The sequence below is a fragment of the Plectropomus leopardus genome, chromosome 9 (genome assembly GCF_008729295.1).
Source record: "Plectropomus leopardus isolate mb chromosome 9, YSFRI_Pleo_2.0, whole genome shotgun sequence".
Classification (NCBI taxonomy): domain Eukaryota; kingdom Metazoa; phylum Chordata; class Actinopteri; order Perciformes; family Serranidae; genus Plectropomus; species Plectropomus leopardus.
This window is the reverse complement of record NC_056471.1, coordinates 22939880-22955511: the sequence shown is the minus strand read 5'-3', so window position 1 is coordinate 22955511 and position 15632 is coordinate 22939880. Positions and strand designations below refer to the sequence as shown.

Sequence of the window (15632 nt, the reverse complement as noted above, 5' to 3'; positions counted from 1 at the left end):
TGATTGGTTACATTAGTTTTTGAAACCAAAGCAATAACAGTATAATAACAATAATAATAACCAGTATCTGTCTGTCTATCTATCTATCTATCTATCTATCTATCTATGATAGACTGCAATGAAATAAAACCAGACAATAACAACAACATAGTTAAAATGGAAATGAAATACCCAACAGTAATATTAAAAAAAGATGATAAAACATGTTAGAAATAAAAATGATGAGCTTGCATTAATATGAAGCTTAAAAAAAAAATATGAGTTTTGAGAAGTTCTTTATGTACGTATAATGTAAACGTAAACGTATAATTTGTCAGTGTTTTGCATACTATATAAAAGTTTAAAAAACAACAACACACTAACATTTTAGTGTAGTGTATTTCTGTCTATTGGACTAAACTACAGGTTTTAACAATAGACTGGTAATAAGTCTGTAATAATAATATAATATATATAATATAATATAATATATATAATATATATATATATAATATAATATAATATAATATAATAATATAATATAATATAATATAATATAATATATATAATATATATAATATAATGTAATATAATATAATATATACAGTCTATGATTTTAATTTAACTCTCTGTGAAAGATCAGAGCCTGTTTTCAAATGATTCGGTTACAGAGGTTACCTAGGTGACAGGACCCGTCGTGTAACGTCAACAGTTGTCGTAAAATGACGCAACCCTTAAACTGCTGGCCCTCAACTGCCAAACAGGCGTGCAATTGCTTTAGCATTACTTGGTAAATGAATTGTGTTCTCTTATTTGATTGTCTTTACTATATCCAATCTACCGCAGTAAGTCCGGACAGGCTTTGTCACAACTGAGGAGCATCCAAACAGCGACCATCGAGGATGTTTAAAAAGTACGTTGTTAATTATTTCCATGTTGTAACGTTAGCTAGCCACGGCTAGGTGGCTAATGCTAACTGATTAGCTGTCGCTTCTTCAAGTTTGTTGTAGGCTGAAGTTCAATCAATGAGACACGAGTTCTGACTGTTTGTGAGATCCTCTGTTATTATAATAGACCCGGCTTGAAGAAATGTATTTAAATGTGTGATCTAAAGTAATTAATTCACGTTTCTGAACCACGTTAAGATTAGACAATAAAAATCAAGTGTCATCTAACGACAACTGGGAACATTCAGCCACATTTCACACTAGTTAAGCTTATTTTCACTTTGAAAAACAGAATCATATATTTGAATTAATAATAATATTGAGTTGTGTATTTCTTGTCTACAAAATGATGAAAACTGCCTCCACTGCAAGGTTGCATTGAAACGAAAGTGGGCACCTTTACACTAATATTCAATTGACTTGATCAGATATAAATTGATGCATATTTTTATTACATGTTCTGTCTCGTGCATGGAAATAATTAGTTGTTCCTCTCAAAGGCTGTAATTGCAGTCTTTCCTCAATATACAATCTGCATACTGGGTGTTGTGTTTTTTGTCTGCCATAGTGGAACCAAGCCAAAATAGTTTACTGCTAATATTTGCCACAATGCGGAATCAGTGTTTTCCAATGTGGAGTAAATACTGTGTGTTTGTGATATATATTTAGGCATCAGTATAGTAACCCTTTGAAACCTAAGCAAATTAGTTTGATTTCTTTTAAAAAGGATGCAGTAAGAGAAGGCATTGAGCATTTTAACTAGATGTGGCCCAAAAATGAGTTACAAAATATTTAAAAAGTTAAAAGAAAATTACCTGAAAATAAGCACAAAAAATGTAAACAACAACAAGAAAATAACCCAGAAAAGTGCTGAAAACTTATATATACATACACATTTTTCTAGACATTTTCTCCAGTTTTTGCTTTTATTTTCCACATACATATTTTATAGAATATGAGTAGCATGTTACTGGGCTTACATGTAGGGTGGCCTAAAGTGCCATGTATAAACATACCTTTTTTTGGTTAATAAAATACTAAGCTGTTAAAGTTATAGTTTTTGACAGACCCATATATTCATCACGCGACACATTTGGAGGGCACAATAATTTGGCAAAGGTAGCTCACATGATTCATGGGTAAAAGCCCATCACCAGTGTTGCGTGCTGTATTGTTTTTTTTTTGTTGTTTTTTTACTGACAGCTTTCTTATTGCTTGTGATATTTTGGACTCATGGTAATAAATTATTATTATTTTATTGATTTAAGACGTAATAAAAAAACCCTCTTGTACTAAACTAATTTTCTGCTTCCTTTTTCAGATTTGATGAAAAAGAAAATGTGTCGAACTGCATCCAGCTGAAAACATCAGTGATCAAAGGCATTAAAAACCAGCTGTTGGAACAGTTTCCCGACATCGAGTCATGGCTCAATCACATAATGCCAAAAAAGGACCCTGTCAAAATAGTGAGATGGTACGACTTCATCATTTTAATGGTTTTAGCTTTGTGCTTTTTCTTGTACAGTTTTAAATGTGTGTGATTCCTCCTGCAGCCATGAACACATTGAAATCCTGACAGTGAACGGGGAGCTGCTTTTCTTCAGACAGAGAGAGGGACCATTCTACCCGACACTCAGACTGCTGCACAAATGTGAGATCTTCTGTTGTCAGCTGCTTGAAGGTTGTGTTTAAATTCTCTAACACTGATAATAAAACATCTTTTCTGCTCACAGATCCTTTCATTCTTCCACACCAGCAAGTTGACAAAGGGGCCATTAAATTTGTCCTAAGTGGAGCCAACATCATGTGCCCCGGGCTGACGTCACCGGGCGCTAAACTCTACCCAGCTGAAGCTGACACAGTCGTTGTATCCTTTCAAATATGATGCTGCACGTGAGAGCTGTTTGATCCTCACACTGAAAGTTGTATTTGTGAAATTGTCCGATGCTATAGTTTTTTCTTCCCCCAACTACACGATAAAAAAAGTCACCTTTCTTCTACTTTTTTAATCACTTATCTATAAGTTTGTCTTTAATAAGCGGATGCAGGCCATAATGGCGGAGGGAAAACAACATGCACTTTGTGTTGGCGTTATGAAGATGTCTGCAGACAGCATGTAAGATTTTTTTCCTACATTTTAGTAAAGTAAGTAAAAAAAATGTCATTGCTGCTGCTATGACGCCTGATCTTAATCTGCTTTTGCAAACAGAGAAAAAGTCAACAAGGGAATTGGAATTGAGAACGTGCACTATCTGAATGATGGATTGTGGCACATGAAGACGTATAAATGACGACATCAACACCTGTAACGCCCACCCCCACCCGCAGAAAAGTGTGGAGCTCTCAACAGCAACCCAGGAGCTGCCCGTCACCTTTTTACACCTAAGGACTTAGCTGTGTAACCTGCTGAACGCTTTGAATCAATCGCCAAAATGCACAAATAAAAGAAAGATCTTGCTTTAAACCTCAGTCTCCGTTGGTATTTTGCATCAGATCTTACTGAAGATCTGATCACATAATCGTGATGCCAGTATGGTAAAAGTGATTAAAGTTAAAAATTTCTTTATGACTTGTTAGAACTCCAAGTCAATATATTCATGATGTAATTTTGACTTGTAGCAATTCTACGGGATATCTACAACTCACTTCTTAATTGTCAAAATGCAAATTCTTGATAACAATAGTTAAATTCTTGCACAGATGTTCATTGTAGATACTTACAATTGTTCTAACATTGCAGATATAATAAATGGAATTCTAAATATCTAAAATTCAATTCTGACTACGCTAAATTATTGACATGTAGGCTTGGGGCTGTAACTAGTAAATGTAATTTCAGATATCTGGCATACAGCTGTAACCAGTGGAAATTATCCAAACTAGTAGCAATTGTTTTCAAGATATCTGCAATTCCTTTTACAACGCAATTGTTGATATCTTCACTGACTGACGCACATATCCAAAATTAATATTCTATCTTCTGACCTCTGGCTTTGTGGTACTTCAGTGATATTATGCTGACATATCTGAAATGGGTTGTTGATATGTTAGAGGTTTTAGAAATGCAGTAGTTGGTTTCCAAAATGGGAAATTACATTTAATGAGTCAATCCTCTTTCAACATGTGGAAATTCAATTGTTTGATATCTGTAATCGTTATTCTTAGTAGTAAAAAAACAAATGAATGAAATCATTCTAGGTATAATCGAAACATTTGTAAATCATTTTACATCCAAAAACCAAACAAACACCACAGTTTTCTCATTTTTGTTTCAAACCTAAGACAAAAATCAAAAACAAATTTGGTTTGCTCTGTTTTCTTTATTTTTTAGTTTTTGGTTTGAAATGAAAAATGTGAAAACCGTGGTATTTTTCTTTGGTTTCTGAATCTCAAATTAATTCAGAATTATTCAAACGATACTTAAATCGACAAGATATTAAATTTGTATATATCTGTAAATCCGTTATTACACGTTGAAATTTATTTTTTTAATTTGACAACTAAATCATAACAGAGAATTTAATCTAATTGTTGACATGGTAGGTAGAATTTCATGATTACCTGTTTATCATGTGTTGTTGGGGAGTAATGATGAAGCGCGTCTGCTCACTAAGTCCAGGATGTGAGTGTATTTACACAGCAGCTGAGGGAGTGGTTGGGTAGCAAAGGTTTACAACTACTCCACCTGCTACTCTGCTCCTCTCTGTAAAGCTGTAAACTGTCTGTGCTGTTTGGTGCAATCAGGTGAAATGGCAATTTTAGAGGTTGTTTGCATAGATGTAAATTTTGGTGAGGTTGCAGGGGATACGTCTCCTTTAACATTTAGAAAATGTGCATTTGTCTGCCCAAGAAAAACATGAAAGTAGCAGAGGACTTTTATTTTGACATAATTAAAGACATTTAAACCATAAATTGCAGCAAAAAAGGCACATTAGTGCTTAAAATTTCACCCAAATGCTTGAAATTATGTGTTTAATTTTTTTAGTTAAAATTTGATGGCAGATTTCATACATATCCCGCCCACAATGTTGAAATGAAACTTACGGCCCTGCTTGGTTGAATCTACGGAGTTACTCGTGCAGTAGTATTTATATCCTTTGTTACAATATGACAATATATTTCAATAGTGTCGGGGCATCAATGAGAACTGCAATATTTTATTCTTCTCTTACCTGACAGCAGCAACATATTAACAGAGTGGTCGAGGCAGAACATAAAATAAGGGCAGTAGAAAACATTCACACACCTATATAGACTTTTTTTCAGCTTTACAAAGCAGTCCTTTACCTGTTAAAATATTTCCCTTTACCAAAAGTCATTCACAGTATGCTCGAAAATGTTACACCGACACCTGGAACCAGCGCTCTTTAGTGTGATTTTTAACACAGAAAACATTCATCCTCATTCTTCGCTTATAACAGTCGTCTTGGATCAGTTGACACCACAGAACTACATTAAATTACTTTTATTATCCAAAGTTTTTTTTTTTTTTTTTGGAAGGAGCCGTGCTTTTTTTGGGTCTTATTTGAAGTTGCATTGTGCAGAACTGAAACTTCTCCCATGTGTTAAGCGTGTAGGAGAACTATGGTCGTCAACACGGAAATGCAAATGGTCCTATCTAGAGCCAGTATTTGGTTTGTCTGTTCTGGGCTACCGTAGAAACAACACAACCGACTCCATGGAAGAGGACCCCCTCCAGATGTAGATATGAACGGCTCATTCTAAGGTAACGCAAACACAACAATCATTATTTCAGGTGATTTATGAAAACATAGTTCTGAACATTATATTCCATTTCTGTCAATAGATGCCCCCTAAAATGCACACACTCGACCTTTAAACAGCCCTCATTGGATCATTTAGCACCACAGAACCACATCAAATTGAATAAGAAACTCATTTTATTCAATTTTTCCTATCCAAAAGTCTTTTTCTTTTTAAGGAATCATGCTTTTAGAATACTAGTTGAAGTTTCTTTTGGTCTTTTTGAATGTGTAGCAAAAGAAATATAGTTTTACCCAAAGGTCAACTCTGAGGTAATTCATTTAGAGGTGAACACCCAATACGTCATTTTAGGAAAAAACCGAGCATAATGAGGCAAGAAACGCACTTCACTTAGAGCTGAGCCTCAAAAAGTTTGACTCAAGATTGATTATGGTGCGTTCACACAATTTTTAAATCAGTCTGGAGATTTTCTCATCTTTATTCTCAAGAGATTAAAAGAAAATAAGTTATTCATAATGTGGTTGAGATGGCGAAGCACTTTTACAGTTAAATCATTTCAGAAACTTTTTTAGAAAACGGGCATCACCCGATGACTCCTATGCAGCTTTGAGACAAAAAGACAAACATTTAAGACAAAAAAAAACCCAAACTTCCAGAAAATCTCCGTCTCATGTCCCAAGTTTGACACGATCCAGCTCTATCTTCATTCAAAAGGACGGCACACCCATCGACGCTGTTTACTTACACCACAATAGGGTGCTGATTGTGCCAAGTGCAAAAGATACAAATATACAAAGAAGTGTTGCTCCCACCCAGGATCCAGTTTTAGAAACAGAATTAGAAAATCTCCCCACAGTTAAGTTTGCCATCATAGAAGCAAAACATTTAAAACGCTGCGTCCATCTTGAAGGAATGAGTCTCTAGTCATTATCTGAACCTTCGGGGGGGTTAAATACTAGCGAGTCACGGAAGTCGTGGCCGTATGGACGAAGTCTGTAAACTCCAAACATCATAACCTGCATTTGATTCGGTGACATCCCGTTGAATGTGACCGCCATGTCGGAGCAGCAGCCCTCCACCACATTAGTGGGATTGTCCTTCATGCTGTCCGTTATCAGGGTGTTCACACTCTTGCTGTTGAACAGGCCCTTTCCGTGTGCGTCTTCTCCGTTCTCTGCGAAGACGCCTGTGTATTTGAGACACACAGCCAGCTGCTTGTCCTCGCTCAGCTTCCACAGGGCGCGCCCTCTTTCTGGACATTTGTCTTCATCCTCAAATATGTGCACCAACCTCTTCAACGCTTCGTAACTCAGAACGATGCCACTATCGTACGACACGTACTCAAGCTCCCCTGACTTCATAGCGTTGCCCAGGTAGAACGGCTCACTGGGATCTTTGGCGAGCACCAGGAATTTGAGGTTCTCGATGATGGCGAACGTTGTAGGTTGTGCCACAAAGAACCAGCGCAGGTCTCCGGCGTTCTCATAAGCATGCTTCAGAGCTTTACGTAACCTCGCCCAGTCGTCTTTTTCATTCAGGTCTACCGCCTCGAGCGCCTTGGAGGACTCAGAGGTGTAAAACACTGCCTTATCGCAGTGTTTGCTCCAGGTGTCCACCGCAGTGGCCCAGTAAACGAGGATCTTGGGCTGGACCCATGATGATGCAAGACACTCGGACTTGATTGCTCAACTCGTGAACGTGACTCTCAGAGAGGCGTGTCAGCTCGTCTTTACTCGGGGCCTTGACGTGATGGTGATGATGGTCGTCTGTCTTGGACTCCATGCCGGGGCTGAAACTACCCAGGAGCGACAGCAGCAAGCAGAAGAGGCCTCCCATCACCATCCCCTTCATGAAGGAGCCTCCTTCAGACAACATTTTGGTAGCAGACACTGGAGAGAGAAAATACATGAATATAGAAATTTAAGTAAAATCCTACTTAATTTATCAAGATTATTTAATTCACTTCTCTAGCAAAACATGCCAAACATGATCTATTTCCATCGTATCAAATGTGATGATTTTCTGCTTTTCTTTATGACAGCAAGTTGAATATCCGGGTTCTGGACTGTTGATTAGAGAAAACAAGCAATTTAAAGATGCTTTAGACAATTGTGATGAGTTCTTTTCCTTATTATTATGTTTTAATCGATAAATAATCGTCTTTGGTTGCAGGCTTTTACCTGTTCGTAGAGAAAATGTGCATTACAAGACACAAAATGTGACTGAAAAATATAGCAGCTGGTAAAGTTTAAGCTGCAAACATTTACCTGTTTCAGATGCTTTTAAAACTTCTTGTATTTTATTATCTAAGAGATATTGAAAACTGCCTTATAACTCTGAGTGTTACAGACTCTAAAACTATATGCTTTTAATTTCCTCACATTTAGATTATCTAACAAGTGTAAATCAGAAATCAATTCATGAACTCCAAATTGTACAAAATGTGGCAATTTGACTACTTTAAAAAAGATACTAAAACTCTCCTATTATTATCTTTACACCAGGACCAGTTTGTAACAGAATTGATTTCATGATATTACTTATAATCTTTTAAAGCATGGAGCTTTTTGTATCATGATACTGGAATTTGTAACTTTTATTCAATACCTTTAAAAATATAATATTCAATAGCATTTGTCAATACTGCGGCGAAAACTGAGGCCATACAATTAAACTTTTTTAGCAGAATGACTGCTGCAAAGATTAACAATAAGAGAGAGCTAGTACCAAGTATGAAGACTGCTGAAAATTAGTATCAAAATCATTACAAATATTCAGAAATGATATGTATCGATAAATCTGTGTTTTTAACAGCAGTAGAGCTTTTGCTGTTGGGGCGCCTCAGCTATGGAATAACCTGCCTGACAAACTCAGGCAATTTTAAGGCTTTTATGAGTTGATTTTCATCTCTATGAATTGTCTTGCTGTGTTGTCATGTTAATATTGGCTGTTATGTGTGTTATGATTGTGACCTCAAAGGCTAAAGTACCATGTCAGAAGTACAAAACTTAAACAGGGACACTAATTCTTTGCAAGGGTCATCCTCCATAACCTGTTTTGCAGCCTCAGATTCTTCAGAGAAACCACATCGTGTTGGCTGCATTGTTACCTGTAACTTACTGTAACAAAAAATGAGAAAGCTGCACTTACCCAGAACATGTGGTCTTTACTGGCTTATTTTACTCTTTACTTGGTTGGAGACAATTTTCTATACAGAAAGTTAATTAACTAAAATTTGCATAATTTATAAACTAATCATATTGTCTATTAAATATCAGAAAAAATGTGAGAGATGCCCATCACAATGTCCAAGGTGGCATCTTTTATATAGTTTGCTTTGTTCAAACAACAGAACAAAACTTAAATAAATACAGTTGACAATCACCAAGGACTAAGAAAACATTTAAATATAATACATGAACAGAATATTTACATATGAGAAGCTGGAGATTTAGTGGCATTTAGAGTCTAAAAAAAAATAACAAAACAATGAATCGCTTATTCAAATAGCTGCATTTTTTTTTTATTGTTGTTGTTGGCTAAAGGTTACTTATCAATTAACTGCTTCAGCTTTTCAGATCTATAAAACACTTTTTCTGTGGCATGTAATCAGATCACTTTGGGAAACAGTCTGCTCTAGATTCATTCAAATTGCTTATTTTACTCAAACTTCCTGCAGTTACTGTGTTTACAGTTTAAGTTTATTGTAAGTTTATCACTTGTTGTAACACTTTTTTCTTTTTTTTTGGCATGTCACAGACAAATCAATTGATTTCAACTGAAAAAATTGAGAGTATAACCCTTTGATACCTGGATTGACATAAGTTTTTTGTGCTGTATTCAGACACCTTTCAATACCATCTCATTTTTTGAAACCTGAGAAAACGGATTTTTTTCTTTTAAAAACACAGGAAAAACAAAATGAGCAACTTTGCCAGAAATGCCCCGCAAATCGCAAAAAAAAAAAAAAAAAAAAGTAAAAGGTGACAAGGAAATTATTTTAAAATGAGCTGGGATGCTTATGTGGCATTATCAACAAACAATAACAATAACAAAAAAATAGGGGAAAATGTCAGAAAAGTATATTAATTATTTATAATTCTCTTTATTATGTATTAAAACCATGATACAGGGAATATATATATAGTTTCTTGTAACTTTTTTACCAACTTCTTTTCATTTTTGGACAGTTTCTTTGTTGGGGTTGGGCTAAGCAATAATGATAGTTGCAGGGTTAGTGTAATTAAACGCATTAATAAAATGGCGTTAGCTTGTTTATTAAACACGAACAAGTTGAAAAGGTTTGAGCTCGACTAAAAACTGATGGTTTCGATGAAACATTACGAACACGTTTGAGCCGTTTACCTCTTGTCAACGTCGACACTTGATGTAACATAACTAAACAACAGGCTGCAGTAACATTCAGGAAACTTCTCCACATTAGAAGAGGTCTGTAAGTAAAACCAGCTGTTAGCTCACTGTTAGCCTCCTAGCTTCACAACGTCACACTGTACGGCTAACTCTTGTTAGCAACATAAATAAAACAAATAAAGAGCGTTTTCTGTACCTCGCTGTGTTAATGCTGCCGGGGAAGGTGGTGCTCCTGCTTTAGCTCGTCTTTCAGCTCCCACTTTTTCCTGTTTGTAGAGATGACCGACAGAGACAGTTAATGTTTAAACCATGGTGGTTTAAACGCGCTACAGCTACTTCCGCCCTTTGAGGTCACGTGACTCCGCTCAGGACAAGTCACAATAATGTAACAGCTGCTTCTGTTTATTGTTTTTTTGTTTATTGAGCCTTTAAAATATTGAAAAAAAGATAAAAATAATATATAAAAAACTTAAATGTATTAATCGAATTCTAAGTACATGGATAATGTACTAAATACAATAAAATACATTAATAAATGAAAAAAAGTGAAATAAAATAAAATAAAAATAAATATTTTTTTTTAATAATAATAATAAATATTTTTTTTTAATAATTACTTTATTATACTTAATAGACCTTTTTCGCAGCACGAATTTTGACATGTCGTAGTAGGAAAAATTAGAAAGTGATAACATGAACAAAGGCCCCGTTCCATTATGTGTCACAGTAAGGTATTTCAGGTGTCACCACGCACTATGTTAGGACCTTCACAAACATAAGTGAAATGCAGCAATCATTATGATAATTAATACACCTGTGCTTTTTTTTTTTTCATTATGACATGTCAAAATGTCTGTTGTAAAAAAGGTCTGTTTCGTACTAACAAAGTTTTTGGGGGGGTTCATATATATTTAATTATAGAATATTTATTTATGAAATGCCCATTTCCCCCAAAAAATATTTCATAATGATATTTTTTTCAAATTTTACTTTTTTCATATTGTAGGCTATTTGATTTATTAATTATATTTTACTTTATCTATTAATATGATTATTTTATCATTTCTTTATTTATTTATTCATTCAATATTGAACACTTTAGTTTTCCCATTGGCCCATCAGGATTTTGACTGCATGATTAATGACCTTAAAATTTGCATTCCTCATGACAATAAACAATAATCTTGTATGTGATTTTAACAATGATAGTCAGTTTTTGTTCCTGTCTTTTTCCAGATTAGAAGTTTGTTTGTTTTAAAGTTACTGCTTGACCTTAAAACTGAACTCTGTTGTGTTTTCACCTCCTCTCATTGACTGCTCAGCAGCCAAATGTATCAAATGTTGTTTTCAACATGGTGGAGACAATCTTATAAATCACCTGATACAACGTACTCTCATCTGAGGAGCATTAGAGACCTTTCAGTTTGACAAAGAGCCCTGCGACCCTGCAGCCTCCTCCAGGAGCCTGAAACTCTTCGCTTATTTTGATCTTTTAGAGAGTAATTATTTCTAATATCTATATATATCTATATCTATCTGTCTATCTATCTATCTGTCTATCTATATATCCATATATACACACACACACACACACACACACACACACACACACATATATATATATATATATATATATATATATATATATATATATATATATGTATGTATTAGATCTGTCTGACCTCAATAATCCCTTAGCACCTATCTGGAACATGTTTTGAGGTAATCCTTTGCATTATCCTGCTTTTTTTTGTGTATTTTGGCGCCTTAAGTACAAACTACCAATTGGAGACTCAAAATGACCTCAAAGAAACACAAAATAACTAAAAATATGGGCAAAATAACCAGAAAGAGACACAAAGTGACAAAAAGACATATGACCTAAAGAAAATCACACAAAAAACACACAAAAAATAAAGCCACAGAATGTCTATAGAGACACAAAATAACTAAAAAGAGGCCAAAATAGCCACCAAAAGTCACAAAATGACCTCAAAGAGACACAAAATGATAAACAGCTAAAGAGACACAAAATCATCTAAAAAAAAAAACAACCAAAACACACAAAATAACTAAAAAGGGGCATAAAATGACATCAAAGGGGCACAAAATGACAAAAAAATACATATAATGACTACAAAGAGACACAACAGAGAAAAAAAAACATCAAAAAAGGACACAAAATGACTATGAAGAGAAACTAAATAACTACAAAGAGATAAAAAAAAAACAAAAAAGGGAAAAACAACCAAAAAAAAGACACAATTTGACCACAAAAAAGTATGTTTCGATCAGGTGGGGTCTTTACATGTTTATGCCCAGAAGCCCAACGTCTCATAATCCTTACATGCATCAGACATAATGAAATGCTTCAGAAACGTTAGTCATTCTACACAACATGATACATAGCTCCACCAGCTGTGTACCTGAGACATGAGCGATGATGCGTTTGAGCAGGTCATCACACAGAAAGGGTGTCAGACATAAACCATCAGAGCTCTGCTGGACAGCTCCTGATTACTGCCGCAGAGCAAACATTTGTTAGGCTTCTCTGTACAAGCACAGATAGGCCGCGGCTCAATTGACAGGGTCCCCTAAATTGTGTCTATGACGCCTGATCCATCGTGTCAAAACCATTAAGGAGGAGACTGGGTGTGATGATAATGTATTGATCAGGTTGTGATGGATGGCCACTGAGGATATATAAGTGAAGATCTCTGCCGAGCAGAGTTTAAGTCCAGCTCTGGCCGTCTGAAGATAGAGACACCATGCTTTCTGTAGCTCTGTTTTACCTCTTAGCTGTGATTTGTTCTGCAAGACAGACACATGCTCTACCTCTGTACCCTGACACCAACCTGGAGCCACAGGCAGGTGAGAGTCTTTTCACATTGTTTTCTTTAATTTGACCACTGCTTTAGGTCAATTTGGTTTTTTTGCTGTCTTTAAATTTGACCTTTAATGTGCAAGATAACATACAGAAACTCAGCTTTGTCGTCCATAAATTTCATTTGAGATCAAATAAATTCTATCTTTACCTCACGAACATATTTGAATATATTTTGCTCTTCGAGATATGGTTAAAATAAGTTATTCTTCTTAAGTCACTGCGTGTAATATTCATGTGACAATAAGATGTTTGTTTTATCTCCACAGATTTCATTCAGAAGTTAGTGTCAGAGGTGGAAGACGGTCCTAACGCTGCTGAGGGGCAGCAGAGAGAAGTGAATGACCTGTATCCTCTGCTGATGCAGCACAATGGAGGGAGAGAGCCCTGGAACAAAGGTAAAAAATGACACAAATATTATGCAAATAAATCAGTCACATATGGTCTACATCAGTATTTATAACCCTCTGTTTTTATGCTTTTTTAAGGGGCTAAAGAATCAGCACAACACGATAAATTTGCAAATATGGTGAGTAGAGCTGTAACAATGAATAAATTAGCTGTCAATCAATTAATCAATCAATAATACTTATTTTTAAAAGTCAAAATTCTCTGATTCTAGTTTCTTAACCCTTTCAAATCTGAGTAAATTGTCCTAATTATTTCAAAAGCATGGGGAAAAGACAGTGGGAAAATTGAAAAGAAATCACCCAAAATAATAAAAAAAAAACTATAAAATTTACCTGAAAATTAGAATAAAACATAAACAAACTATGCCCATTACTTTTATACATTCTATGATTTTTACACACCATTTAATGCCTCTCCTGGTTCAATTTAAGGGTTAAATGTCTTTAATTTTATCAAAATAAAAGCCCTCTGCCAAATGTATGTTTGTGGGGGGAAAAATGCACATGTTCTACATATTGAAAGGGACTTCAAAAAATCTACGCCTGTGTGCCTTCAAGTCACACTAGTGCAGTTAACAGGTTAACACAGGTGACCTTATCCTTTTATTAAAGCTCTGTCTGTAGTGAACCACAGAGGAGTGTAACCACCACACATCACCTGCATCATGTTTCCTCTTGTATTTAGGTTGAGGACCTCAGAGAAGCCATGCTGAAGCTGGCGGCGGCTGACAAGCTTCGCTCTCAAGGTTTTCTCAGATCAGAGCAGAACTTACCAAAAACAAACAAAAGAGGTGAGTGACTCTTAATATTTTCTATCAAGGACACGCCACACCTGTTCTTTACACACGGCTGAAAACATTTTGTCCTGAGCTGACATCATATATAATACCTGACATGATCTCAGAGTTGACGTTATTTAAATGATCTAATCAGGAGGATGAAATACTGTGAAAGTACAAGTAAACCGAAACTATTACATTTCTAATTAAGTAGTTATATAAGTACTGGCACCCTAAAGCACCATCAGGCTATATTTAGCATGTCACATATATTGTATATATTGTTATTGTATTCTTACTTAGGTATATATTGGTTGTTAATAGCATTGCACACACGCACACACACACACACACACACACACACAGTTTTGTTAACTTTAATACTAGTTTTATATATTATATTGTATCATAAGGCACATCTTTATATTGTACACACTTCTTATATTTTACACACTTTAAACACTCAACACTTTATCCGTATTGCAATTTAAATATTCACATCGTGCTAATTGTCTGTTAGTGTATTTGTTTTACATTTACATTGTTACACACTTACATACTCAGCATATTACACATACTTTATTTATTTATTTTTTTAAATTAAAGTATTTACATATTATACTAATTGGATCACACAGATCACTCTTCTATTCTGTGATTGAACGTTACATTTCTTGCTGTTTTGGGTGTGATCCCATGATTATTTGACATTTATTGTTTTGTTGTTTGCTTTTTGTCTTTTTTTTAAATAGGTGTTTGTTTTCTATCTATACTTATTTGGTATTGTTTAATCATCCTGTTGTTAAATGTTTTATTTTATTGTGCTTGTTCTTATTGTTCAGGACCCCTTTTAAAACGAGAAAGTACATCTCAAGGGGTTATTCCTAACAAAGACTTTCCGACAATATGAGGATATTTGAAAACAAGGCATATTTCATATTATTACAGCTGTTTCACTATGTTGTCCTGTATTGTTCCTACATGAGCCTTCACTTTAGGAGTTATACTTGTTGATAAACACATTAATAAACAGATATATCTTCTTACAATGTCATCATAGTGTGCTATAAACCAGATATTAAAATGTTTTGCTGCGTAGAAATCCATAAAAAGGGACATAAAGTAAAGGGTTACCAAAAAAAGTGTAAGTTTACTTTTTATATAATATGCTGCAGTGGTAGATAACACATAATAATGTAGTTATATACATATGCTGTTACAAATTGAGCACCCCAGCACATAGTCAAGTGAAGTTTTTCATTTATAAAACCCAAAATCATAAATCCTGTCAGTGGACTTATTCTTTACAACATATTACCCTCTATTCAGATTAGAGAAAACAGACTAACAATAGCCTCGAGTAAATATAAAGGTAATAACTTTATGAACTTCAGGTAGGGTGTAAAAAGTGTTTAAACTGGAAAAAACTAATTACATTTTCCTGCACTCTCTGACTCCTCCTCAGCGTGTTTCTGGAAATACTGTGTCACCAACTAGAGCCCAGCAGGTGCAGGATGTCTGGAAGGACTTTGGCTCG

The 15632-nt window shown here is 34.9% G+C and overlaps 3 protein-coding genes across 3 annotated transcripts; 2 read left to right on the top strand and 1 right to left on the bottom strand.

Annotated features, from left to right (window-relative positions):
- The first annotated feature begins 708 nt into the window (after window positions 1-708).
- On the top strand, window positions 709-3390 carry mcts1 (MCTS1 re-initiation and release factor). Its single transcript, XM_042493352.1, has 6 exons — window positions 709-892; window positions 2248-2400; window positions 2480-2577; window positions 2660-2793; window positions 2975-3042; window positions 3136-3390. The coding sequence occupies exons 1-6, from the start codon at window positions 882-884 to the stop codon at window positions 3215-3217; spliced, it is 546 nt and encodes a 181-aa protein (XP_042349286.1). The 5' UTR covers window positions 709-881; the 3' UTR covers window positions 3218-3390.
- A 2908-nt stretch (window positions 3391-6298) lies between these two features.
- c1galt1c1 (C1GALT1-specific chaperone 1) lies at window positions 6299-10359 on the bottom strand. Its single transcript, XM_042493194.1, is given in 3 exon segments — window positions 6299-7303; window positions 7305-7540; window positions 10219-10359. Coding segments are annotated over 2 exon segments (954 nt in total). The 5' UTR covers window positions 7527-7540; window positions 10219-10359; the 3' UTR covers window positions 6299-6571.
- Window positions 10360-12674: 2315 nt separating this feature from the next.
- urp1 (urotensin-related peptide 1) lies at window positions 12675-15592 on the top strand. The gene is made up of 5 exons (XM_042492891.1): window positions 12675-12893; window positions 13176-13304; window positions 13395-13435; window positions 14002-14107; window positions 15561-15592. Exons 1-5 carry the CDS (start codon window positions 12791-12793, stop codon window positions 15590-15592), a joined length of 411 nt encoding a protein of 136 aa, XP_042348825.1. The 5' UTR covers window positions 12675-12790.
- Window positions 15593-15632: the final 40 nt, after the last annotated feature.